This window comes from Eucalyptus grandis, chromosome 7 (assembly GCF_016545825.1).
Source record: "Eucalyptus grandis isolate ANBG69807.140 chromosome 7, ASM1654582v1, whole genome shotgun sequence".
NCBI classification, from domain to species: domain Eukaryota; kingdom Viridiplantae; phylum Streptophyta; class Magnoliopsida; order Myrtales; family Myrtaceae; genus Eucalyptus; species Eucalyptus grandis.
This window is the reverse complement of record NC_052618.1, coordinates 53,560,570-53,586,660: the sequence shown is the minus strand read 5'-3', so window position 1 is coordinate 53,586,660 and position 26,091 is coordinate 53,560,570. Positions and strand designations below refer to the sequence as shown.

General features: G+C 38.9%; 1 protein-coding gene and 1 long non-coding RNA gene across 3 annotated transcripts; both read right to left on the bottom strand.

Moving 5' to 3' along the window:
• Nucleotides 1–1,611: 1,611 nt before the first annotated feature.
• On the bottom strand, nt 1,612–9,086 carry LOC104454207 (uncharacterized protein slr1919). 2 transcript variants are annotated; one of them, XM_010068992.3, is made up of 16 exons: nt 8,608–9,083; nt 7,977–8,152; nt 7,647–7,812; nt 7,392–7,444; nt 6,903–7,046; nt 6,653–6,757; nt 6,450–6,575; nt 5,829–6,029; nt 5,540–5,646; nt 5,241–5,403; nt 4,996–5,061; nt 4,727–4,820; nt 3,733–3,845; nt 3,318–3,388; nt 2,878–3,031; nt 1,612–2,617 (listed from the first exon to the last, which is right to left on the bottom strand). In XM_010068992.3, exons 1-16 carry the CDS (start codon nt 8,954–8,956, stop codon nt 2,177–2,179), a joined length of 2,529 nt encoding a protein of 842 aa, XP_010067294.2. In that variant the 5' UTR covers nt 8,957–9,083; the 3' UTR covers nt 1,612–2,176. The 2 variants fall into 2 exon arrangements, with proteins under 2 accessions (XP_010067294.2, XP_039173135.1); XM_039317201.1 differs by lacking the exons at nt 1,612–2,617; nt 2,878–3,031; nt 3,318–3,388; ... (2 more) ...; nt 4,996–5,061; nt 5,241–5,403 and having other exon boundaries at nt 5,625–5,751; nt 8,608–9,086.
• Nucleotides 9,087–11,202: 2,116 nt separating this feature from the next.
• LOC120296391 lies at nt 11,203–16,575 on the bottom strand. Its single transcript, XR_005553338.1, has 2 exons — nt 12,101–16,575; nt 11,203–11,822 (listed from the first exon to the last, which is right to left on the bottom strand). It is a non-coding gene; the product is annotated as an uncharacterized LOC120296391 (long non-coding RNA).
• Between the last annotated feature and the right edge of the window lie 9,516 nt (nt 16,576–26,091).

The window sequence follows — 26,091 nt, the reverse complement described above, 5'->3', positions numbered from 1 at the left end:
ATTTTGGCAACTTAAAGTAGGGTTTTCGTACTGCCAAAGTTGAATAAAAAAGGAAATATTTGGTGCTTCACTTGTTTGAGAAAACCCCACTCCTTCAGCGAAGGATAGAGAACAGGACAGGAAAATAGAAAGCTCCGTGCCTTTTGTATGTCCAATCATTGTATCTATGTATAGATCAATCAAAGCACAAGCAGTGCAGAGATGAGAAGTTTCTCAACCAAAACCCTGGGAGAACATTACATAACGTGTTTTTGCGGTAGCAACCTGACATTCAGATTGTCAGAAGTAATCAACCATTCCACATGGCATCTCTCTGCTGCAAGCATTTCTTTCAATGCCTGACCTTCTCGATCTCTGGATGGTACCTGCCCGATCCAAAATTCAGGGATTTTGATAGAATTGGCCCTAACAGTTTTTCTTTTAAACAAACAAAAGTTACTGTATGCACTAATAGTGGGATCATCCATGAATGCAATCTATCAGTTGCTGTGATATTTGAATGCATGTAGTGTATGCGTTGCATCCTCAGAAGAATACACTACTGTGGAAGGACCAATACGCAAGCTTTAGTAAAGTCCACAATCACATAAATAATGTACTCTTAGGTGCCTTTTCACACTAACCGCTTGAGACATTCCTATGCAAACCTGGTCTTAATAGAGATTTTGCCATTCTGCACTGAGACATTAATATAAACCTGTGTGCATACTGACATACAGCTAACCTACTCGTTACACCATTCGGCAACATGAAGTATTTACAGCTAGCTAAGCGAGCATTGATTCTCTTCATCAGATGTTCATTAAACAGAGGGAATGATGCTGAAATAATCTAAAAAACACTCAGAAGCTTCCTGCCAGAATCCAGCAAAGCACCAAACAGGACAAGAATAGCTGCTTTGCGTCAACGATTACTTAACGGATGCTTCTGAGCAAGTAGATGGGTGAAACCAAAGTACCTGGCAGGAACTAGAGCGAGATAACGATAGAAGCAGGAAATGTTTTTATATGATAAAGTCTGGCGATGAGCACCGCTGCAAGGCCCTTGCATAGCCTCGTGAATGGGACAAAAAAGCCATCTTCTGACGTCAATCAACCATGAATACGCACTGCAAATACTGCAAAATGATCCAATTCAAGGGGAGAGCGAGAGTGAGGACTGAGGACTAGAGAGTAGGAAAGCCCATTGATCGCAGGATTTTGGCGGCATGACCGTTTGGTTTTCAGAGAGTAAGGCATATAGGTGGAGTTTAATTTGACTTCAGTTCATTTTTTTTGCCTTTTTTTCTAATATGTGGAGATTCAGAAGTACAATGCTCATAAATAAGTGTTGATCAATCAAGAACGTATGTCGATCATTGGGTCCTGTGAATGAATAGCGATCAGCTCGTGAACCACTGTCTTTCGCTACTCCCCACTTTCAACAGAGATGGTGCCAAAAAGCACGAAGAACCTTAATTTGAGCTCATGTCAAAATCAAACGGTCAGTTTGAGAGAATACGTGAATTTATGGCAATTTTTTAATCTTAAAAACCACATGAATATGAAAATTTGGGCTTTTGGCATTAAATAAAATATGATTTGTACTTCAAATGGTAAACAGTAACGCCCAAAGTCAAATGCGAAACCCACATGATTGATTTTGACATAATGGTTTTACTTTTTTACACTCACCAATTTTCCCAATGCTTAAACTTCTTTTACTACTTAATTACAATGTATCAACCTCAGAGTCAGAGGTAATCATATCCAAAGTGAGCAATCGCTCCCAAGAGGGCATATCAATTCTCTGGTATACTACACATTTACTCTACTCTGTACATAATTCACCTTACTCTACACATCTCCACATCTCTTAGCATCCTTCATGCAAGATAGACCCCCCTTCATCCTGCCCTCATCACTTCCCGGCTCCCACCACAAAATGCAACCGAGGTTTGGGTCGAGTAATAGGTAAATAACCAATAGCTCTCCATAGATAACTCGAGAGCAATAAGAAACTGCATGTCGGTTGGGCTTTAACAAATAGCTCTCCATAGATAACTCGAGCAATAAGAAACTGCATGTCAGTCGGGCTTTTAGATGATGCTCGCCCTAAGTATCTGCACTACCAAGAATCCTTGAAAATCTGCCCTGCAATCGGTGGCCACTTATCCTGATGTTACCAGTTACGAATCTCATGTGCTGATTGCGAATCGCTTGGGAACAAATGACAAAGGGCCCAGATAGGCTTCAGAGAGATTCACCACCGCCCGATGACAAGCCAAAGCTGAAGCTGTCACGAAGATTACCAGTGAAGACCAGCAGAATCTCAGCATCAGCACTGGATCACTTTGTGCAGAACGAAGGGCCTTCGAGAAGATGACCCTGAGCCGTCTATCTCTAAAGATGGACTGATAATCATAGATGGACGTGGACCTTCCGGATGATGGGCCTAGTTCATAGTTGCTAGTCCCACTTGCCAACTTCACTCGGGAATTGTATTGAGCTACTCGAGTGCTGCTTCCAATAGCTCCAAGCATCCAATGGTATAATATCTCCGCAATTATCCCACACAGTTGCTGCCGGAAGAATCCCCCCTCCTTTGAAACCATTGCCCTGATCAAAGAAGCTCCATCCTGCTTGCATAATAGATATAATGAGAGAGTATGTACCTAAAATGCTATCTGCATATAAAATTGTCTGGAGGCAATGCCATTGGTGATTCATATAAACCATCATCAGCTCTGCATCAGTTTATGCTTGTTACTAGCATTAATCCAGGTATATATTTCAAAGCATCAGATGCAGATGAAGTATCATACATATCTCTAACCACTGAAAAACTAATGCAAAACATTCAAAAGGAAGACAAAGAAAGTAGCTCAGATGCACTTACTGCAGTCATTAAGAGTCTCCTAAGCACAACACCCTGTTTAGAGGGCAGAAGTCTTAAGACCAAATTCGCGACATCAAAAGCACTGGTGTTCCTGTTTGGGATAATATCAAGCGAAGCATCGTCATTTAAGGCTCTTGAACCTTGCATGCTTTTTCTGCAGAGAAACGTGATTAACATCAGAAACTCAGTTAAGAAGGTTTGTAAATTACTCTAAAAGAAGGTTAAAAGTCATATAATGAGTAAGACCGACCAAGGCATTCTCATGTCTTGTGAATATCTAACAATGCACAAACTTCCCATCATTTTCTGAAGGTAAGAAAACTTTCATACAGTAGATGATGTTGAACACGTAATGATAAAACTACCAATCCCCTCTTTGATTATCAGCAAAGGATATGTAAGAGAAAAAACGCAACCAGTCTGTGAGAGAGATTAAATACCTAGTGACCCCAACTTTTAAAAACAAAGAGAGCCTTTCCCACTGGAACTCCTTTTTCTTGGTGAAAACCACCTGGTCAATAAGTAAAATGTCATCTGAAGAAACATCAGAAGTAACATTGCTCACAGAGAAACCAGCAGAAACACTTGATCTCAATGTTCCGAAAGCTATTTCTTCAGTGATATTTAAGCATTTACAACAAAAACTACTAAAATACTTGTCATCAGCAACAAAAACTCTTAAAGTAAAGATGGGCCTTGAGACCCAGAAAGTCACATCAGATAAGTTACTTTCAGATCCATAATTGTTCATCGTGAGCGTCGAGTACATTATGTATGACAATGCAGAATGTGGCAGCACATTTTAGGACTTGAAGAGAAGGTGCTTTTTTTTTTTTTCCTGGAGAACTTTCCTACCGAATGAAGAATTTTCCTTGTTGCTGCTGTATTTTCAGTCAAGAGTTTCCTGACAACATATGGATATGCAGCTTGAAAAGTCTTGAAATTTGGATCAGCTGCTACTGCCAAACCTGAAAGAACATGTGGGAGAAGAGATGTAAATAGAAAAAAAATTGTCTTCTCCAGAAAAATGTTAAGGACAATCTTAAGATCCAAAGCTTTCACTGCTCATAATTTAGTAGGTAAAGTCTTCCAGCTATCTCTTATGCGGTCCTTACTAACTCTTAAGAGAAGATCCAACCAATAACCAGCAGAGTACTCTTTTTATATGCTCAAGTATCTTTTACCAAATATTTGCATCCATCTGGTTTCTATTGAAGACATAATAAAAGCTCCACAAGGACATAACATGGACAATTTAGGACTTTGCAAGAAATAATGATGTTACACAACAGGGATAATCCTGCATAATAACCATACAGTCTCCTTTACTTATCTAAATCATATTAGGTGAAAACTTAGTAAAATTTTGCATATATTAAATGGATATTCCGTTAATCTATCATGAAAATAAAATAAAAAACTGCGGATGCATATTGATCTCTCCAAATATCTTGTTACAAAATCGATAATCTCAGACTAGTAAACATGGAGTACCCCATACATGTTCAACTGTTTTGGTCTAAAGTTTTATGACAGGCCAATTGAAAGAGACTTCATCAGATAGCTCAATCCAAGAATGCTTTTAATGTAGAAGCACATCCAAAAATGCCTCTTCTCTTTGCTGCTGGTTTTAATAAAGCCATCTTAACTTTTTATTCTTTTTCAACGTTGCTGATGAGAAATAATCATTACACTCCCTCTAAAGCAGGAAACCTTTCGGTATGGTAAATGTTCCTCTACTTATTTTTTATTCTGGTTTTCTTCAATTCAGTGTGACACATGAAAAATCCAGTTGCTATTATGTAACAATTATATAAAGACACTTTACTAAGAAGAGCCCAACTTTTACCTTCAAAAGATGCAAGAGAACGTAGGACCAAAGTGTAGTATGGTGGCATGCGGAAATGGTACTTGAGGGCAACGGACCATATTTTTCCAAGAACCTTAAAAGATGAAGTCAGTTCAGTAACTAAAAGTAAAAGGAAGACAATTGTTTCAATATGCGTACACTGATTGGAAATCAACCGCACTGAATAACACCACTATACACTAGGCTCCTGGCTAAAAAAAGTTGACCAATAATAAATTAAAATAAAAAAAAGGTCAAAATGTCCTTACACGACTGAACTTAACATCAGGAATCCCATCTGTAAACTCCACTTCTCCCAATGCATCTTCCAAATCCTGAAAGAACATGCATCAACATCGGAATCATAAAAGCATTCTCAGAATTGGCCAATTTGGGTTTATTTTGTCTGAGGCTTCCGACACAATGCTACAAATACTGCCATACAGTTTCATGGACCGGTTCTCAATCTCCAAGCAAAAGTATGGCAAAGTTGATGGAAAGAAGAGTTCTATACCATGGTAACACGCCATAGATTAGTTCCTGGCCTTACGACATCCATTTCAGTCAAAGCCTGAATAAGGGATGCCCAATCCCCATTTACTATGTGTACTATGGATGCAAGCATCGCGAGTTGATGTCTTCTTTCCATTTGACAAAGCAAACCAAAATCTAGAAACCTGACACAATCACCAGCAGAATGGCACAATATTACTGTTATAACTAGGTTTGAACCATAGAACCAAAAAAAAAAAAAAACTAGGTTTGAACTGCATAACCAAGATTATATCTAATGTTTAGAACAAGATAGCGTACCCTATTTGTCCTGTTGATGTGTAGCGCAAGTTACCAGGATGTGGATCTGCATGCAGCAATCCTGTTTCAAGGAGCTGAACTAATGTTGACTCAACCCCTTTGCTAACCTGAAATGTGCTATGAAGAAGTATCTGTCACCTTTTGCTTGAGAAATGGAGCAGATTTAGAACATATGATGATGCATTTGAGCCTCTTTGGGAAGGTGTGGCCACCTGTTTTTGAATTAAAGGACTGCTAAACTGCATAGTCAAGCACTTGAGAGAAAGTAATTATCTACTTCTCAACTTACCAGATCAAGAAGGCGCCTCTTTGCATCAAATATTTGCTCCTCAGAGTAAGCACAGCCACCAACCATGGCATTTGAAGTAGAAACTTCAAGTAGGTCAGTTGGGCTCTCACCAACCATCCATTCCATTGTCAAAACCCTCTTCCGACTAAGATGTTCCAATACTTTTGGAACACGCATAAAAGTAAAGTGGGAATGAGTTTCCTGTATTACAACCAGGAGTCAATAAGGAGCAAGAGCATTTACACGTCTTCTGACTGACAGAGAGCAAATTATTGTCAGTCACGCTGCAAATAAAAGGGCTTACAAATAACAACCAGTCATTTTGCAAATAAGGGCTAACTATTGACATTTTGCTAGCTCCTCTGTGCTTGTCTAGATAGCATAAGTTACCAAAAGTTTCTCATGCGAAAAGGATGTTGATTGTCTAAGTTAAGATGAAGTGTGCTCAGTCACTAAGCACGGTCTAAAAGTTCAGATGAATTAACAAATTTACTTCAAAGTTGCAACATAGAATAAAGAATGGTGAGTTATAGCGGTGGTTAAATTTGACAAGTATTATGAACACCAAATAAGGATTCGATAAATGAAAATGAAAAGAAAAATACAAGATATAACTGTTACCGAAAATTCTGCAGCATTTGACGCTTCTAGGGTGTAATCCAATTCTCCTACTAAACCTTTCCCAAGCTCATCAGCATACAATCGGAGGTCACTTTTTCTCTTAGCTATCTTTTGCACAAGCCCCAGCTGAAATGTTTAAACAAATTAATTAATTAGAAATCAAAAGAAAATAACGTGGAAAGTAGAAATAGCTTGTTTCTAACCGCTAGACGGAGAATATAGATATCCCGCACGACCACATGTCGCAAATTAGGACGTTGAACTTTTATAGCCACATCAAGTCCATCAAGAGTCTTTCCACGATAGACCTGCAATGAATGCCAGTTTCCACACAATATGTGAAACCTACAATAGGACAATATAAAATGCTAAACACTGCAATTGTGGCATGCTAAATTAATAATGATGGATCATTAGCAATGAACTTCAGTCTAGTGCGGAGTGCGGAGGCACCTGACCAAATGATGCAGCAGCAACAGGATCCTCAGAAATGTGACTGAAGATTGATTGGGCAGGAGAGCCAAACTCTTCCTTGATGGTTTGCATGGCCACAGTCCTGGGAAAAGGAGGTATCTGATCATGCAGCTCAGACAGCGCCTGCAATCATAGCTTAATTTGTAGAAAATGAAGATTCCCGAATACTTCAGAACTGCATGCTGTTTTATGAACATACAGTCCAAAAGAATACTGCTCTACATACAAACTACTTTCATGTAATCTTTTTTTTCCTGACTGTGATGATCGAGTTACCAAATCCCTGATCATAAGAATATATGGAGTGATTTGGGTGAGATCAAACTCAACCAAGTCATCGTGGAAAAGTATGCACAAGAAGTAAGAGCATGATTGGCACAAAATGTAAAAATGGATAATCTTCAAGCTACCAAACACTATTTCAGGTTATAATCAAGCCTCTCCATATTACAGAGGCCTTCAGCTAACCTTTGAAATTTCAGAACCGATAATATCTGGCCTCGTGGAAAGAGACTGTCCAACTGCATCAGCAAGCAAAAGGGACGTAACTAGCAAGTTGGCAATCTTGTGACTGCATGGCAAAATAAAATGCCCAGTATATGATTCTAAAAGCATTATGAGCAGCCAGAAATGTCACTCAGCAAGCATATTTGAGAGAGGAGTGTGGGAAACTCATGCTTAGAGTCGAACAATATGCTCAGATACAATCCCAGAAGAATTTACCTTTGATGAAAGTGGGCCCCAGATTTAACATTGTTTCTTTCAACGCCAACCCAAAATTGTACTGGGAAATGTTGCCATCATTGTCCTTATCTGAATTCAATCTCAAGTAACTGGCAATTCCTGATGCTCGAATTTTGACAGTGGCAGATGCAAAGGAGAAGAAGACCTATGTTTGTAGTGTAGGCAAGTTAGTATCATCAGACATTGTATTTCTGAACCAATAGGAAGAATCCTGTTCAACACGCAGGTGACCAGCAAAACAAGGACCCAATCCAGCATGGTACTCCCACCAGAATGTGTCAATCAATCCCGAGGAACTTAGCTACCTACCTCGAGGAGCCGGAGGGCCACAACATGAGGTCTGCAGCTGAAATAATAATTGACATCTTCCACATTATAGACTTCAGGAAGTGGCCTTGACCAGACCCTTGATAGACAGTAGAAATAAGCCATGTATGCCTCCAAAGCTCTGAGATCAGCCATGACCAAGTCCAACCCAGAGAGTTCTGCCAAACATGACATTAAACAATGTCATTGAGGACCCGAGACGGCGTAAGACAATGCCCTGATCTTTCATTGTGCGGCCAATGCTCTCCCTGTTTCCCACTCCAGCCATCAGGAGTAAAGAAAGGGAAAAAGTCAGATCAGTCATTGGAGCCCCTATTCCTAGCTCTCACCAATTAATGACACCAAACCATGGATCAAGACAGCGACAGAATGCGAGACTAAAAGAGCGAACTTTAAACCAGACATCTTCGTTAACACGTGCGCCTACGGTAAACGAGACCGTTTCAGGTTCTCCTAGTGTTCCCTCGAGTGGTCTTCGAAGATGAAAATGCAATCTAATTAGCCAGCAAGCGAGCAAAATGCGCTCCGATTAAGCGAGGACAACGAGATGTTCATCGACGCACACTCCACGTAAAGACGAGCGAGCGAACGACCGAATTCAGGAAAACGTTACCCGGATAGCAAGGACGAGGCCAAGGACAATCCTCGACGGGAGGAGCGTCGGGATTCTCCAAAACCCTGAGCCACACCACGTCGTCGAGGGTTTTGGCGACCAACGGGATGCGGAGCGCCTCGTTCGCCCACTCGATGCCTCTGCCGATCCTCTTCCTCAGGAAGCTCGCGTCCTTCTTGACCGCGTCGGCGAAATGGCTGAAGTCCCCGAACGCTCGGACTCGGCTCCGCTTCTTCCCCGCCGACGCCGACGCCGACGCCCTCGCCGCGAGCGCGCGGGAGTTGGAGCGGAGCGCCGAGATAGGCATGGACGGCGGCGGCGGCGACAGAGCGAACGCCGTCGTCGCCATCGGGCGGCGGCGGTCGGGTACGAGTATGACCGGTTCGCGACGCTGCGAACGCGCGGCGGAAGTTCACCGGTCGGTGAGACGGGAAGATATCGCGGCAATGGCGGAGGACATCGAGCTTTGCGAGCTCCTTTTCTGTGGCTCCGGTGAGACGGAGAGCGAGTGGACACGAAAGCGAGGCGGGGAAAGGATTCGCTGCTCTCCGCGTACGCTGGTCTCGCCACGTGTGAGGAGCGTACTGGCTATCGAGCGGTCCGGGACGAGGATCCTCCTCTCCGGTTTGCATGTTCATCAATGACGTCGCGATACGTGGCAGAGTTAAAGTGGCCGCACGTTTTGGCGGTGGCGGGAGGGGGTTAATGTCGTTGGGAGTTACAAATTTGAATTTTAGTCCCTGGTTGATAATATTTGAATGAGACGATGTTTTAATTTTTAATGCATTGATTAAATATTACACGAACGGGGTATTTTATTGAAAATGACTCTCATTCCTTAAATGGTTATTTAATGAATATTCAACCGATATTCATTAGAATATTCATTAAAGATCTAAAATATTACAAATCTCAAGAAACCAACCTCTCCGAGAGAAAGTAGGAGGGCTCCCCTTTTGCATGCATCTCTTGGGAGAACTAATGAGGTCGAGGATGGTAATCTAATTGAGTGGATTTGAGTTTACGCCGGTGCTCTTGGTAATCTAGATTTTGCACGCTTGATCATTTTTCCAGTTTTGTTCTTAAGAATGCAAACACTTTTGATGTTTCAAAAGAATCTGAACTTTTCTCAAAGCCTAAAAGCATCCATCATAAGTATCGAAACGCATTGTATATCATGCACTTACTCATGAAAAAATAATAGACATCATCATGAGCATGATATCTTGTGTGCCCGTCGAAGTTGGGCCGAGCTGAGTGGGCCGATGAGCAATTTTGTTCAAACGAGAGCAATGTTGTGTTACTAAAAAGTCAAAGAATGACATCTATTTAATTATCTCAGCTCCGATGAGCAATTTTGTTCAAACGAGAGCAATGTTGTTTTGTGAAAAGGTCAAAGAATGACATCTTTTTTATTAATTAAGAACTTATGGCACGAGATACATGTTCCGAATAATTTTTCTTTCAAAGAAGATGATCTCAGTAGTAGGGATAAAGGTTGGATATATATATTATATTCAATCCAAGATCCTCTACGTAAAATATCCTTGATTGACATGTAGTGGTACATACAACCCAAATCTGTCATCTAAATCTAAATTACGCCCACTATTTTTCTTGTTGAAACTTTTTTAATGTCTGACTTTACTTGAAATGATGAAAGGCACTAGAAAATATCACAAGGGTCTCACTGATTGGTGCCTCCTCACCAGCATGCTCAATCAAGAAATGTTTTGATTTTCAGTACACGACACGAGGGAAATGATGTTCACGAACTTTGTCATATATCATTTTGTCTTGATCAAGCCTAGGACAACACCCATCTACCCCTTGCCGGGCCAATTCGGTGTGTACTGAAATAGCAGAATGAAAACGTGATGGAGACGCACATGAGACCTGGCATTACAATGTCTATTTCAATGATGGAAAAATGTTTATTCCCAATGGGAAAAGAAAGGGTCGTCAATTTTCAACGTCATGGGATGGAACCGAATCCGAATTCTCGCAAGGGCAATCCACGTCGAGGACACACGAGGCGTTACTTGCTTTAAAAGTTTTTAACCCTAGCTTGGCGATTCTAAAACTGGTTTAAGGTTTTGGAACGCGAGGTGATTGAATTCTATGGGCTGACTAAACTCTCTTCCCACGTGCGTCTCTTCTCCTTTTCTTTTCCTTGCTGGAAGAGAAAAAAGAGTTCGATATATGAGGGTGCGTGTGGGTGAGCTTCTCGCGCAGGAGGCCAAACATTCTGTGAGCGCGCGCAGTTTTGAAGGGGAGGAGGTTGATGTTGCCTTGCTAGATGACGTCTACCCAAAACCTAGGGTTTCCACATAAGTCATTAGGGTTCAATTCAGTATGTACAGGAAATCATTAATCCCGCAGAACTTCCGATATATAGACTGTTTTAGTTGTCTAGATTTCTAGTTAGGATACAACGATAGTATATGGGATTTATGGATTTTGTTATATCCTATTTAATGTTTGGTGAATTGTAATAATAATACTGAATATTTTCATATCCTTTTTTTTCCATTATTTGAAGGAATTGTCCATCGATATAAATCAAAAATATGCCATACATGTTGTCCACAAAAAAAAAAAAAAAAACCGTTCTTATTACCTCTTGATCCAATAGAGAGGAAGGCAAAACAACTCCTAAATATAACTACTTTAGAAAATTTGCATATTATTTATTAAAAGAAGGTTACTGGTAAAAATGTAAGAAAAGCTTTCAATTTGAGGAAAATATTTTCCCCTCTCTTTAAAGTTTGTTCATAACATCATCAAATAGAGTAAGAAAGAAGATTGTATTGGGTGTACTACTAATTTCATGGTGGATAATGTATTACCTTTCGGGTTATGAATCATATAGCCCAAAGATGGGTGGCGTGAAGTTGGCAATAGGTATTGAAGGTAGTAGCAAATTGGATTCGTGGAAGCGAAGAAGGGGAGAGAAGATCGTGAAGCGAGATCACGAGTGGCCAGGCTTTTCATTGATTTTGAAACTTGTGGTTTAAAATGGTTATAAATGGGTCAAACTTATACCCCGTTTAAGACACATATTTTGGCCTACTTATTTTTAAAATCCATCTGACTGATACAGCTATGAGTAGGTGTCATTTGGAGTTTTAGATTGATTGTTGTAGGATGGGCTGTCATCAATGTGAGGCTCATTTTTCTTGTAAACTCATTTGTTGGCATCTCTTTTTCTTTCCCTGCAAATAGCAATTGAGCTCATTAAAACATTTCAAAGCCATAGTATCTACTATGATAATAAATGTAAACAATCTACATTGCATCGACAAGATAAATCAATTAGAGAATGCCAAGTTTGGTAAAAGAGAGAAAGTATGACCATTGACCTTCATTATTCCCAAAAGTATAGTATTTCGATTCTTTGGCTACTTTCATAAAGTTTTAATATGAACCAAAGAGTTATGGATGAGAATGAACTTCAACTCTCTTGTTGTTTTAGTGAAGTTTTGACACGAACCAGATAATTAAGAAGGCGAATGAGCTTCAATTCTCTTTCCCTTTTCATGAAGTTTCATGAAATAGAGGATATGGAGGGGCTGTGAAGTTTCAGCATAAACCTGAACTACAGAAGAGAATAAGAATGAGAAGATGGTTCTTTTCAAAAAATAGCTTTTATACCATGTATGTAAGAACTTTTTACTTATCTTTATCTTACCCTCTACATGGGTACTTTTATCCAAATTATATCCACCTTATATGGCGCCTTTATCCTATTTTGAATACCAATTAAACACAGGATGAGAAACTATTCATGTTTTTATCCTGACAACTAAATGTAACCTCAGATATAAACATCCAGGTCTCTTGAAAACAATATCTGAGGTCTCTTGAAAACAATAGAGGGCTTATCAAGAGCTGACAGAACTTTACTCATAAGCGACACCAAACTGACCGGGAGGACACCAGACAAAATTTCCCCGTGTGAATGGACATGAAACAGATGAATGATTGAACGTGCACGAATACTGTTCGTGTGAAAGCTGCAAAGCGCATGGCATTATTGCTTCGAACCCATCAGCATATCGATCCAACACACAACTCCAGGGCAGAATAAGTTTCATAAGCTCCCGAGATTGATGAATAAAACTTGGTTCCATTCTGACCAAGACCAGAAAAGAAACCCCATAATGATGTAATAGTTTCTGCCCAGGGATCACGAAAGACGCACTTTAAACATCTAAAGTGGCTCAAGCTCTCTCTCTCTCTATCTCTCAACCAAAAGACCAAGAAAGAAAGAAAGAAAGAAGCTCTTGAAATTCGAATAATGAAGAGAATACATGACAAGTACTTTTACTAGCGGTCAGTGTTCTTCCCAACAGAAGGTTAAGGTAGAACAGGAAGGAATCTGCTTTCCTAGACAACCCGAGTACAATCGAAAACAGCATCTCAATTGGGCTTGGCATACTGTCCTCAGGACCCTCACTCTAGCCGTACTCTTCTTCTCTCTTCTTTTTTATTTTCTTTCTATTTATATTTTTTGTACTTGCTAAATTGGAAATGAAAAATTAAGGAAAAATGAAGAAAAATGAAATAAAATATTGTGACATCCAGTTGAGATGAGAGGGGGTTGTCCCAAAATGGGGTGGAAGTGGTCCCCCACAGAAAGAGATGAAAAATAAAAGAAAAGGAAAAGGAAAAAGAGAAAGAGAGAGAGAAAATGGGGGATCATAGTTCCTTTTCTTTAAGCCTGAGCCAATGTCCTTTTTGACCTTACTTTGACCGTATAACATATTCCCTATGACCCAATCACAGAAAAGAGAGACAGGTGTGGTCCCTCTTTTTGTGCAACCCAAGATTCCCCAGTGCCTATCATCATCATCATCTTCTCTCTCTCTTGATTTCTTCGCCTTTTTGTTTCTTTTTCAATTTTACTTTCTCCAGAATCCAATACCTCTCCTTCCTTTCTCCCATCTACTCTGACCAGATGGGTTCTTGTCTTGTGACTTGAGTCTGTGTCTACTTGTGTCTAGAGAGAGAGAGAAAGGAGAGAGAGAGGGAGAGGGAGATAGATAGAGAGAGAGAGAGAGAGGGGAGGAGGTTTCTTGTGCCCTAGAGGAGCCTCATCAGGATAAGCCCTAACTAGCTAAGTTCATTATCATGTTGTTTGCTTTTTGTCAACTTGTCTAATTTCTCCAACCTAAGAAAGGAGATGGGACTCTTCCTTTCTGTTTTTCCCCCTTGGGGGTTAATAATGAAGAAAGAGAGGGGACATTTCAAGCTTTCTTCTCAGCTAATGATGTTAACAAAAGTATTATTGACTTCCGGTTACTTTTTTTAAATGTCATTACAAAATTCGAATAATTTATCGGTTCTATTCTAGCTCTACATTAGTGATGATCGGCATTCGTTTTGTTGGACCCTAAACTTCTTAAGCGACCGATTCATTTTGTGATCACGTGACTAACTATTTACATGACCTCAAAGTATATTGTCAAAAGTATATTCCGTAAATGCCACAAATCCAAACAGATTTGGTTGAGCTTTTGCTCAAGAAAATGAGCGTCCTTTGTCATACTATAGGTGCCGCAAAATTGGAAATCATTCAAGATAGAAACGGAAGTCTCCAAGTTCATAATGATTTGAAAATAGACCCTCCTAAGGTACAGAGTTCTACATGCTTTGTATTTGTGCTTCGTACGTGATGATGTCAAATGATCCGAGTTTTCCTGTGGATATAAATCTTTGGATCCCTTGTCCAATCGGGTAACTATCATCTACCTAACTAGGTTATGGCTCTAAAGGGTTTTGCTTAAATTGTTCTTACCTCAGAAATCACGACATTCTTGAAGCGAAACATGATATTTTCCTCCTTAGTTGGATTCACCAGCTTAATTAGGCAATGTCCAGTGCTCATCTGATTATTAGCATGGCAATTTAATGATACAAAGATTAACAAACAAGTGCTGATAATGATGCTCCATCTCTCAGCAGATCATTGTAAAAGTAGAACCAAGCAGGTAACAAAAGAAATACAAGAACTACCGGATGATAAGCTGTATCACTTTGCCTCCTCGTTGAGGCCAAAAATAGACTGGTGTGTTCTATTTAATTATATAGTACACGTTTTCTTTTGCCAATAGAAGGATGTTTTAGTTTGCTTCTTGTCCGTGAGACAGTCTAAAGGCCCTGTCTCACGCATGCGATTTCGCTTTCTCTTGTTTCTTGGGGGTGGAAAATCGAGCAGCTGAGCATATACTAATGATTTAAAAAATTAAATCCCAACTTGCATTTCAAAGACCTGATTCTAAATCTATCGTCAAGTGCCAATTTGAGCTTAGCATGAATGTTTAAAAACCGTCGCGTAAATGAAATAGATTTTGAATTTGATTATACCGAGGTGAGGTGTGATGTTATGGCACATAAGATATAGTGATATTTAACAAGAAATCATCTTGAAAAACCGTCTGAAGAGCATTTTCATAGGGATCTCCGATCAAGTCAAGCATCACAAGTTCGAGCTTAACCTCATCAATGGATAACATTCCAAACAGACTCAAGCCAGTTGCTTTCCTCAAGGCCCTCAACATAATACATAATGCACAGCTTCCATTGGCAATTTGAATTACACAAAAGCACCGAGCAGAATTAAAAGAACATCGTCAGAGGTAGCATTCAATACATAAAATACTTTCCTAACTTCTACCTAAAAAATTGCATCCTCGTCGATCCTTCAACGAAAAACAAAGCTTTTCGAAGTTATGTAGCACACTAATTTCATGATAATGAAAAATCTATGAGACAAGGCGTGGAGCATCAAATGGCTCTTTTCAGGAGAGAAATGATGGGGGAGGGTTTTTAATGTGAGCTTTTGTAACTCCTATGTTGTCAGAAAAACGCTGCGATTTAAAAAAAGAGCAATGGGAATTTTGGTTTTTCTGAGAGTTCCGAGAAGGGTATTCCTCGTTTCAAGCGTAACAGATCTTGGTTCACCACGGTCCCTCTTAATCCCGTCGCATATTCACGATTCGAGACTACTAATAAAAGGTAAGTACTTCAAATCATAATCTCCTGATTTAACTCTGCAAAATCGGTGAAGATTTATTACCTTTCTCAGATACAAAGTGTTTGTTTCTGATCCCTGCGGAAATTGCCACCTCGCCATTGTTAAAATTGGCCTCGAGATGCCTCAAATGACCTGTGAAAGTCGGTGCAGTCCTATGCTGGATAAGTCATCGCCATGAAGGTTTGAGTTTGAACCACCGCATGCTATTACCCTTCCCCGACTCCGGTCCCTCTCGGAGATGATGAAGAAAGTGAGAACTTTTTCGGACCTGCGAACAAAATCATGTGCAGAAAGGAAGAACATACTGGGGAATTATATGCTTGGCTCCTCATACGCCATCCGCGGAGACCATCGATTCTCCGATGCGCTCTCTGCACATGGCATACAGGGAGCCAGGCACATATGTACGCGAATATGTCCGCATAATTGTTTGTATGATCTCATGCAATTATGCAGAAAGGCTATGTTTCCTATGCAAATAATTCAATAATGTGGACAAAAATGAATTCAAGAATGTAACGCAAGTGAAAAAAGAGAACGAAATGTCCTTAGCCGTATGCCAAACTGCAATGCCCTAGCTAGGGAGTTAAGCTCTGAAATGACTTGTATAAAGCAAAAACTAGGGTTTCAAAGCATAGGGCTTGGAGTAGCATGTTTCACTGAAGAAAAAGATTTGGAGATCTGAGGATTTGAGCTGATGAAAAACTGGGTGTGATGATCAAAACCAAGGGTTTTTTCTTGGGAGACTTATGCAAGTGAAACCTTTTTTAAATTGGCATGTGAAGAGCCAAATCCAGAGGGCAAAGAACAAGAACTACGTAATGGCTATGGGAGGTTTGTGCTATTCTCTTGCTTGGGGATGAAACCTGTGTAGTTTCGAGAGGGAAAGAAGGAAGATGTGGGGTTGAAGTTGCACCCGAAGCTTGCCACTAAATATAGACAACAGAGAGAGGGAGAGAGAGAGAGAGAGGGGGGTCTTGGCTTAGGAAATTGCGTGGTCAGTAATCAACCCCCATGCCCCATCTCTCTCTCTCTCTCTCTCTCTCTCTCTCTCTGTTCCTTTCTCTCTCTGTCTCTCTCTCTCTTCATTGTGTTTGAAATCTCCTTTTCTTGGGTCGTAAAGCAAAAGGTTTGCTTTTTCTCTTCTGAAGCTCACTTTGTCCGAAAGTGCTTGGAACACATGGATTCCCTCATGTCCCTACTCCTCCTCCTTTACAGATTTTCTTTTTAAAATTTTACAAAAAGTAATAGAGATTGGAAAAATAAAACACAATTATTAAAATCCCTCCCCACCTTTTCCTTGTTGCCCTTTTCCTTCCACCATTTTCCTCACTTTATAGCTTTGCGTATTTCTTTTTATATATTATCACAGTGCACGCTAATGGTGAAGTAGTTCTCTCCTTTTTGGCCACAGCGAATCTGATCGAATTTTGTCCATTTTCCTTTTAGGCACCTTAAAAAAATAAAAATCAATCGCAGCACAACTAATTCTGTGCCTACATAATCAACTTTGTTCATCATCTTGCTTGATCCGTCCGCACAACTGTCACACATACTTGTATCCAGCTTTGAATTTTTTTTTTCTATTATAAAAGAACTCCCCACCATAAAAATCAAATCATGCGCATATATAACATCGATGCGTTCGAGGACATCGTGAGACAAGAGTTAGACATGTTTTCGTCACTTAAATTGTTGTTACTTACTTGTAATATATGTTAGACACGTATATATAAAAATGTTTGTACTGAACATTTTGATAAGTATGGAACGGGTTTCTCATGTTTAGCGCATGCGTGGGAAAAATGATCTCATAAATGTCGATTATTTTTTGAAAGTTGACGGCTTTTGAATCCTCTCTTTTATAACAAGGACTTTGGTGATATATTTAGGGTTTCTTTGAAATGAGAATACGAGGTAAAAGATGGAAAATATGGAAAACGGATCAAATTCTATGTGCATAGGTTGTGAGACTAAAATTCTTAACTATCAATTTCTTTTTCCTATTAGATGCTTTAAAATACAGTTGAAAGTTCAAACTTATCAAACTTCTTTCTCGTCTTTCACGTGGAAATACAAAACATGATTTGTCGAGGTTCATGTTGGAATTATCACGTGAACAATCGTTTTCAAGCATTTCCTTCTTCCGGAAACAAACATCCATGGAAGAAACCGTCAATTTATGCAACTGGAAGAGGCAAAAGAAATGGACCATTTCATCTAGGTGTTGGATGTAAGCTAAATTGTGATTCACGCAACGCCTTCCTCGGAAGCAAGTTGCCAAGTTTAACCCCAATTTCCCTCTCTTCATTTATTCTCTTTCAATTTAATTTTACGTCTCTTGCAAAAAAAAATTGATTTTCCATAATGGAATACCAGAGCACAATGACGTGCCTCTGAGCATTCTGAACGTCTGCTATATGGTTTCATCATCTCATGCTCATGCAGTGTCGCGATTCCCGTTTATAGCAGGACCAGCTGCCCTTTTCGATTTTCATATTTTTCAAAACATTTACATGGTTTACTTTTCTCTGCGAATGAGCAAGGTTTTCATAAGAGTACGGATCAGTCCATAGTGCTACATTATTTTCAGGGTTGATGTTATAAGTACAAATGTAAAGTTTAATCACTTCATTCGGCGTATATCCTGCATTGATCTTGGATGAAATTCTTCATTTTTTCCTCTGTTTTTATCCCGAAGTAGATCGAAATGGGAGATGTTCTCGACAGATGGTCAAAATGGGTCCATGGGAAAGTAAACATAAAATCTTTCCTTATTATTCGAGAGAGAGAAGAAAACATAAAAAAATGAATGCAATAAGATGGCGATGCAAGGTGAAATGGCAAGTCTCGAAACATCATCCTAAAGATTAGGCTCATATCGTTACTGCTTCAATCATCTATTAGTTAGGTTTAAAGCACGTTTTTTCTATATAATTTATGGACGGTAACCCAATCTATAGTTGGGGGGGTGTGGGCAGCTGCTTGATTGGAAGATTATCCCACACATAACAAAAAAGAAAGAGATTAACTCGACATTGAAATAAAGTAGTCAAGATCATGTTCTTTTGTATGTGAACCAGCCGGCGAAGCAGCGGTACTAATGAGGAGATATTCACGTGAAAACGTATAGTTAATCAGGCTAGACGTGATAAAATAGGATGGGTCTAATAACAAGATATGCATACTTGATAACAGCAGCTCCCACAATATTCATGCAACTTCCAATGTGCAAACCGTGAATATGGGGCGGGGCTGAGTGAGTAGCGTGGCATATCCTTGCGGATCATGTTTACATCCTCTGAGATTTTTAGGTTTATTAATTGGAGATGGATCATGGTCCAATCCATATTTACCTTTTTTGTTGCAGGAGTAATCCAAAGTCACCACTCAGTACAAACAGTAAAATCATTCCAGTAACCCATTCACTTACCACCTACGTCTTCCTCTCTCATTTTTTCGTCTGTATTCAATCAATCGTGCCTATCATAGTATCGAGGCATTTAATGGACGTATATTTGAAGCGATGACTTCGACAGGAAGACAACAAAAGGCCGGGAACTGTGCTGTATTTACGTCTTCTATGTCCCATCAGTTTCGTTCACATGCGTGCTTGATGGTCATTTTTCCGGTGGGATTATTATGTTGTCTGATGCGGCTCTCCATCCATAATTATGCTCTTGACTAGTGGGAGAATTCTAATTATACCCACTAAAGTTGCTTTTTTAGTTCACCATTTGTCCACAGACTGATTTGAAAGCATTCATTGCTCGGCTGAAGAGACTAGTCTCAACTTATCTGTTTTCTTCCTTTTTTTCCTCCAGGACTAACTGAGAAATATCCAGAGCACAACAATGCCATCTACAAAGCGCACATGATCAAGAACCAAACGCTCCTAATTAGAGAATGGAGAGAACCACTTTTTTGAAAGTCAAAAGTGAGCAACCACCCACCAACCACTTTAAAGGGGGAAGAAAAAGAATGGAAAAAAAGAGAGTCAATGGCATTGATTTAGCAACATGCATGATGCTTTAAGCATACAGTGAAGTACAGGTAGAGCTTTTTAAAGTGGATTGGTTTCGATTTAGACCTTAAAAATGCTTGCTCTAGGAGGGTTCGAGCATCGTCCTCACCGAAAGTGCCATGCATATTTTAGTGAAAACCCACCATGCACAAATGTTGAATATGTTAAAAACTACATCCTACCTAAAGGGGTAAATTTTCTTAGACTTCTTTGAACATATTGCTTAGAAGAAGATCTCTTAGGTTCGACGATAAGTGGACAACACTTTTTTCCATTTCGAGCAAGAGCTATCTAGCTCCCATCCTCTAAATGGCAATAAGTCCAATGGTCATCACTTGTAAGCAGTTCTAATAACTCATATCGATGTAGTTTTAACATCAAAATGGTCAATCACAATTTTTCATATAATATGGGTGGAATAAGTTCAGTTTGAATTGGCTGCAAATGTTTTTAGCTTTTTTTTGTAAAAATATTCACAATTAACTCTATTTAGGACAATATTGATCTAGATTTTGGTGACATTGTGGAAATAAAAAAAAGAAAATCTGCCATTAATTCTAAATATAGAAATATGAATCTTGTCAATAAGTGTCTCTAGAGCACTGATTAAATGTATGTGATATTAAGTGTTTTGATTTCCATAATATTAATTAAGTGTGATTCAGAAAAATAGTATGGGGAAAATTGCAAACTCACTTTAAATGGCTTCTTACAGGTGTCTAGGAGACACTTTTCAACAAAATCCTGAAAAAAGAAAAGAAAATAAGATGATGGAAAAAGTGAACCAAAGAAAATGTTGGTGATGGTAACTGGCGAAGCTGGAGCAACCCATTTCGACAACTCGCACGACACTGAGAGAGAGAGAGAGAGAGAGAGAGAGAGAGAGAGAGAGAATCCATGTAAAGGATGGCGAAACAAGGAAAACAACAGGAAGGCAAACAAAGAGAAAATGAAGCGAAGAAAGAGTAAGGGAAAGGACAAGTGTGGGAATCTAATCTGGGTGTCAGGTTTCTCAGACACGCAGGTCTTTGGGTGTTTGCAGCCATTGCTTCTGTCTTCCTCCTCTTGCTGTTTGTATCTTGGATGCATGTCTCTCTCTCTCTCTCTCAAGAATGTATATTCGTACATAAACAATTCTCATCTCTCAAATTACAAATAGTTATTCTTGAGCAGAGGTTGAAACGAAACGGAACTCAACTCGGATTTCGATTCAAAAACACTATGAGAAAGACCCGATATCCACATTTAGAATATTTTTCCATGAATCTTTAAGGTTCTCTTAATGCCTCCATGAAAACGGAGTAAACCGTATACATGGGGGAATACTGGTAGTGCAGCGAATTTGCACGTATTAATATTCCCGTTAGAAGAAAAGGGGGAAAAAAAAAGAGGCACAGGATGTAGCTCATTTAGGCCTTGTTGATTTGGTTCGAATTATTATAACTTTTCTATCTTCATTTTCATTTAATTTGGTAATTAAAGGGGTCCGTGCCGTTTGACATTATTTTGGAAACAATTTCTAAAGAAAACAAGGGACAATTTTCAAATTTTAATATATGAACTGGAGAGTAACCTTTTTGATATTTTCGTCATCCCATTTGAAGATAAAAGAAGAAAAACCCTTTCTTATGACTGTGGTGGAAAATCTGTATATTTTGATTTCTAAAACAAAAACCTTCCCTTACAACTGTGGCGGGATACTGGTGCACATTTATTCCTAAAATGGGTTTTTCCTTTCCACTTTTCAAATGTTATTTAGAAAATCAAAAACTTTTCATCTTACATAAAGAACGAAAACATGGTGGTCTCGAGCTCAATTAGGACATACTTTTTTTTATAATCAAAACGAAAACTTTAAAATACATAAATATGAGACACATATTATATTTTGTCCTAATGTACCGTTTATATCTTATTATATCAAGTTGTATCAAGAGACTTGATGAGAATATTCACTCAAATAAGTCGGGACACCATCAAATGCTATCGAGGTCGATAATTTAAAAAGAATGATCAAATACAGGTAATTTATTTAAATGAGAATTGGTATTCCAAAACTAGCTGGTAATTTCATATGAAAAATAATTGGTAAATCACTCTAATTTGGATTCCTAATTTCATATAATGGTTTATAATTTTGAAATTTTGGTAAGTCACGCAATAAAAAGTGGGTTCGTTAATCCAACAACCGTAATTGGTAAAATAAAAAAGAAAAATCATACAAGGTTTGACAAGATACTAACAATTACCTAAAAAAATTACCAATCATTTTTTATTAATAATTTTTTGATACTTACTAATACTTTATTACTTAGTGAAATTTATTGACACAAATATACATATAACATAGAGAAATAATTTGTGTGATAGTTTTTAATGTACTGTGATAATAATAATCTATTCTAGATCACAAAAAATCAAATCATAAATAATTATAAATTGTCACGAGACTCACTTATTCAAAAATCTATAGCTCACAACAGATTGTTATTCTCACGGTACCCTAAAAACTATGCTAGCAAAACCCTATAACATATCCTAGCTCGCAAAAATGAAGCTCTCTACTAGTTCCTTTTTGAGAGCCCAAGGAACCAATCAAATAAGATTTTCCATGTGCATTGAAAGAAACTAATAACTAATAATCTACAAAAGTGAGTTACCAGCAATGAAGTTTCTTCGAAATTTCCCAGACTGAAAATATCATCTCAAGAATTCTCCCAAGTTGGAAAAATCACAAGAAAATCAACATCAAAATTCTTTAGTTTGCTTTTGCTGGAGCTGGACTCCCCCAAGTCGCTCTCTCTTGCGGTCTGTGACCGCCTAATTCTCTGCTAACCACGAACCTCCTCAGACTCTGTGCAACAGACAATAATTTTCGCGCATGAAGCTGCTGCTGCGTCCATTGACGAGGAGCACGGATTAATTATATCTATTTTTATATGTCCTTTGTTGCAGGATCGAGTGGTCTGCATCTTTAAACATTCGCATAATCTTTTCTTTTCTGATCTCTTTGTGTTTGTCTCCTTTTGCTTATGGTCTGTCAACAGACAGAGAAGGAAAAAACATGAAAAAAAAAAGAAAACTCGTTCCTCGAATACAACCCAAAGCTGACAACGCATGTTTTAGTTTCTCTCGTTATCGTGCATCCCCACTAAAAACATTTTTCTTGGCTCCGTTTGTTTTGCATTCCGCCGCTTTTCTACTCCGACGAGTCAACTCTCTCTCTCTTCCACTCTCTCTCTGCCTCTCTCTGTGGGCACCTGAAACCCTAGTTTTCATCGTTCTCTTTTTCTCAGTTTCTCCGAGGGCAAACCATGTCAGTTGGTAGAATACGAAGCTTGGTTTTTTTTTTGAAATCAAGTGATTATTTCCAAGTTTACAATTTCTAATCTCGTGATCTTAACCCCAAATCTGAACAAACCCAAGGAGGGATATGTGCGGCACAACGACACTTGAGAAAAGTGCTGGTTATTGTCTCGTTTATACATACTTGAGTGACATGAATGAAATTTTCTTAACTCCACTAAATTTTGACTAATTTAACCGAGCACAAGTGTACTAGTTAGGGACTCGAGATAGTTCCAAAGATTTAAGCAACTGAAAAGAGAAGAAACAAACAAAAGGCTTAATGTATACAAAAAAATTCAACTGAAAATTAAAATAAGCATGGAATTTTCTAAGTTCATAAAATTAGGACACTTTCAATGGGGCTTGAATTTGCATAGGCATCGAGAAAGGTTTGTTATATTCTCTTTGGCATTTCACTTGAGAAATAAATTAGGCATCGATGCTTCAAGTCCGGATGGTATCTTCCACATACGAATACGGTGCTACTAAGATCTCTTACTAAAATTTCCTTTTTCGCTAAAGGATTGCATAATTCCTCATCGAATGCTTAAATAAGCCAATCGTTCACGACACGGCATGGGTTCCATCTGTTTCAACACTTGGATTTGAACTTGCCCCGTCGCTCGATAAGTTTGCTTAGTTCCGTGCAGCATTTCTCATAATCTAAACGGGTGTTTTCACATAATCCTGACACTGGCCAAACTTTGATATAGGAGGAGGAGGATTGCGAATTTTTCTTTGACCACGTTCTAACACAATCATTAGTCAATAGCACTATGTCAACAAGTGTCCGTATGAATATCATGGGCATGCACAGTTGTCTGATCGTTTTGGCTTTGCGATCGACAGGAGCGGGATCATGATGAAAAATGATTGAAAACCTGCATTTAGTCTGCATAATCATGACCCTTTTCAAGTATGTGGAATACAAAGAAAGAGCGAGTGCGGACCGAACAAAGGGTCACTCGGTTCAAAGAAAGGAATCATCACGACATAAAATCGATGTCACTTCCCCAACAATGCAGCGCATATAGTATCTTGGCACTTCGATATCATTCTGCCTTTGCCTTTATGCTTTTCCTTTTTCCTTGGGAGGACAAATTAGTCGACTCAGATGTCTTGTTTCCTTTTTTGTGGATCACAATCATTGTGCTGATTCTACGGAAAAGGATCAGGATAAATGAATGTATAATGAGCCAAAGAAAAGGAAAAAGACACTTTCCTACTTCTAGGTTTAGTTTTTGGCTCCGATTATATTGAAACTATCCTGCAGAAATTCCATACGTTTCTTTGAAGAGATTGCTAAGAGGGAGCTCGCGATCAATTCTAGCATAGGTTGGGAACCGACCTTGTGACTTTGGAACTGGAAATGGGACTGGTTGGTTTTGGAAACTCCCAGAATCGATCAGTACAGTTCAGTTTAGTTTTGATATCTATCCAGGAACTAGGCCAAAGCATATTAAGATAGAGAAACAAAACATGGCACTTGTCAGGAGACTTGTCACACCTCTCAAGCTCTTCTCAATTCATGCAATAATTATAAAATAGGAAAAGAGAAAGCACTATGATTTTCCAAGACAGTGGATGTGAATCATTTGATGGTATAATTATTGGTTTCGGTCGTTCAAAAGCGCAAAGTCAAAGAGATTGGAAAGTGTGAAAGAAAATCAAACAGCTCGACAACACGCAACAAGTGAACATCAAACATGTCTAAAATGACCCCATTACTCGAAACCAGACGTTGAGGTCGTCAGTGGCAGGTCGTGGAAGTAGCCCTTGATCGCCAGGAGAGAGCGAGGCACCATAGGATCCTGGTCGAGTCGTTCACATGCTGATCAACTTTAGCACCACCACGTCCAGGCTACTGGAGCTCCAATGGAGAATGATTTTCAGGACTCGCAGAGGAGGTTCTGCTCTTCAGGCTCTTAGAGAAGCGGGCGAACACATAGAGTGTTGCTCTAGGACTGAAAGAAGAGGAGCAGGTGGACTCTCACTGCGAGAGTGAGAAAAGAGGTGCAGGTGGCAAACAAAGCAATATAAACCTAGGATTACTAAGACCCTAAAATAATAAAAAAGAAGCCATGGTTATGGTGAATCGGTGTGGTTCTAGGCTCAAAATTTGGAATTGGGAACCATACCATTTTGGTTTCAAAAACTTAGAACCTGAAAGCGCTCCGTTTCCTGGGTTGAACCCAAACTGGCGCTCACCACTAGTTTTTCATGACACGTGTATCTCAACAATCTATCCTTATTACACGTCTTAGTATTAGGTATGCTTTCCTTAATTCAAGTGTATCATTCTACATCATGTCTCAACTTGAATCTCCAACATCTGCTTTTATTTTTGGTCACTTTCTCTAGGTCGAACCTTGAAACCGCCATTAGAACCGCGTTACTACATTGCAACACCCATGTTCAGAGAGGTTTTCTTAGCTAGACTAAATCATGAAAGTTACGTGAAAACTGCAATGGTGACGATATTCCTTCCTAAAGATATTAATCAAGCATTGATGCATATTTGAGAGTATGCCACCTATCGACTTTGATATTATTTATTAATAGTGTACAACAAAGTTTGATGCCTTTATCGGAAGATCGCCAAAAGGAAGCTCGCATCTAAGTCTGTGAATATATTCAATGAAAATCTTAAACCAATGAGTTATGAGCTAACTATGATATATTAACTACTCTCCTTCAATTTTTCAATGTGGGACTTTTCTAACACAACTCATGCGTAAATTGAAATAGATTAAATTGAAGTAATAGAGAAATTTTTTTGACAATGCTTTCAAAGTACGTTTATGTCTACCTATAAATTAATACACATTGTTGCCTGTACTCTTTTGATAGCATATACAAGATTAAGATTTAAATCATTCTAGTCTCCTTTTGTTTCTTGAAAAATAAATGATTTGAAAAATATGTTTAAAAAAAGGTCACTTATGTTTCTTACAATAATGAATGAATGAAAAATATTTTGATCATTTATGAAAATGTTCAGACATAAATTGCCGTTGATATCATCGACTAATTATTTCAAATGATATAAGCGATCCATTTTGGAAAATGTTTT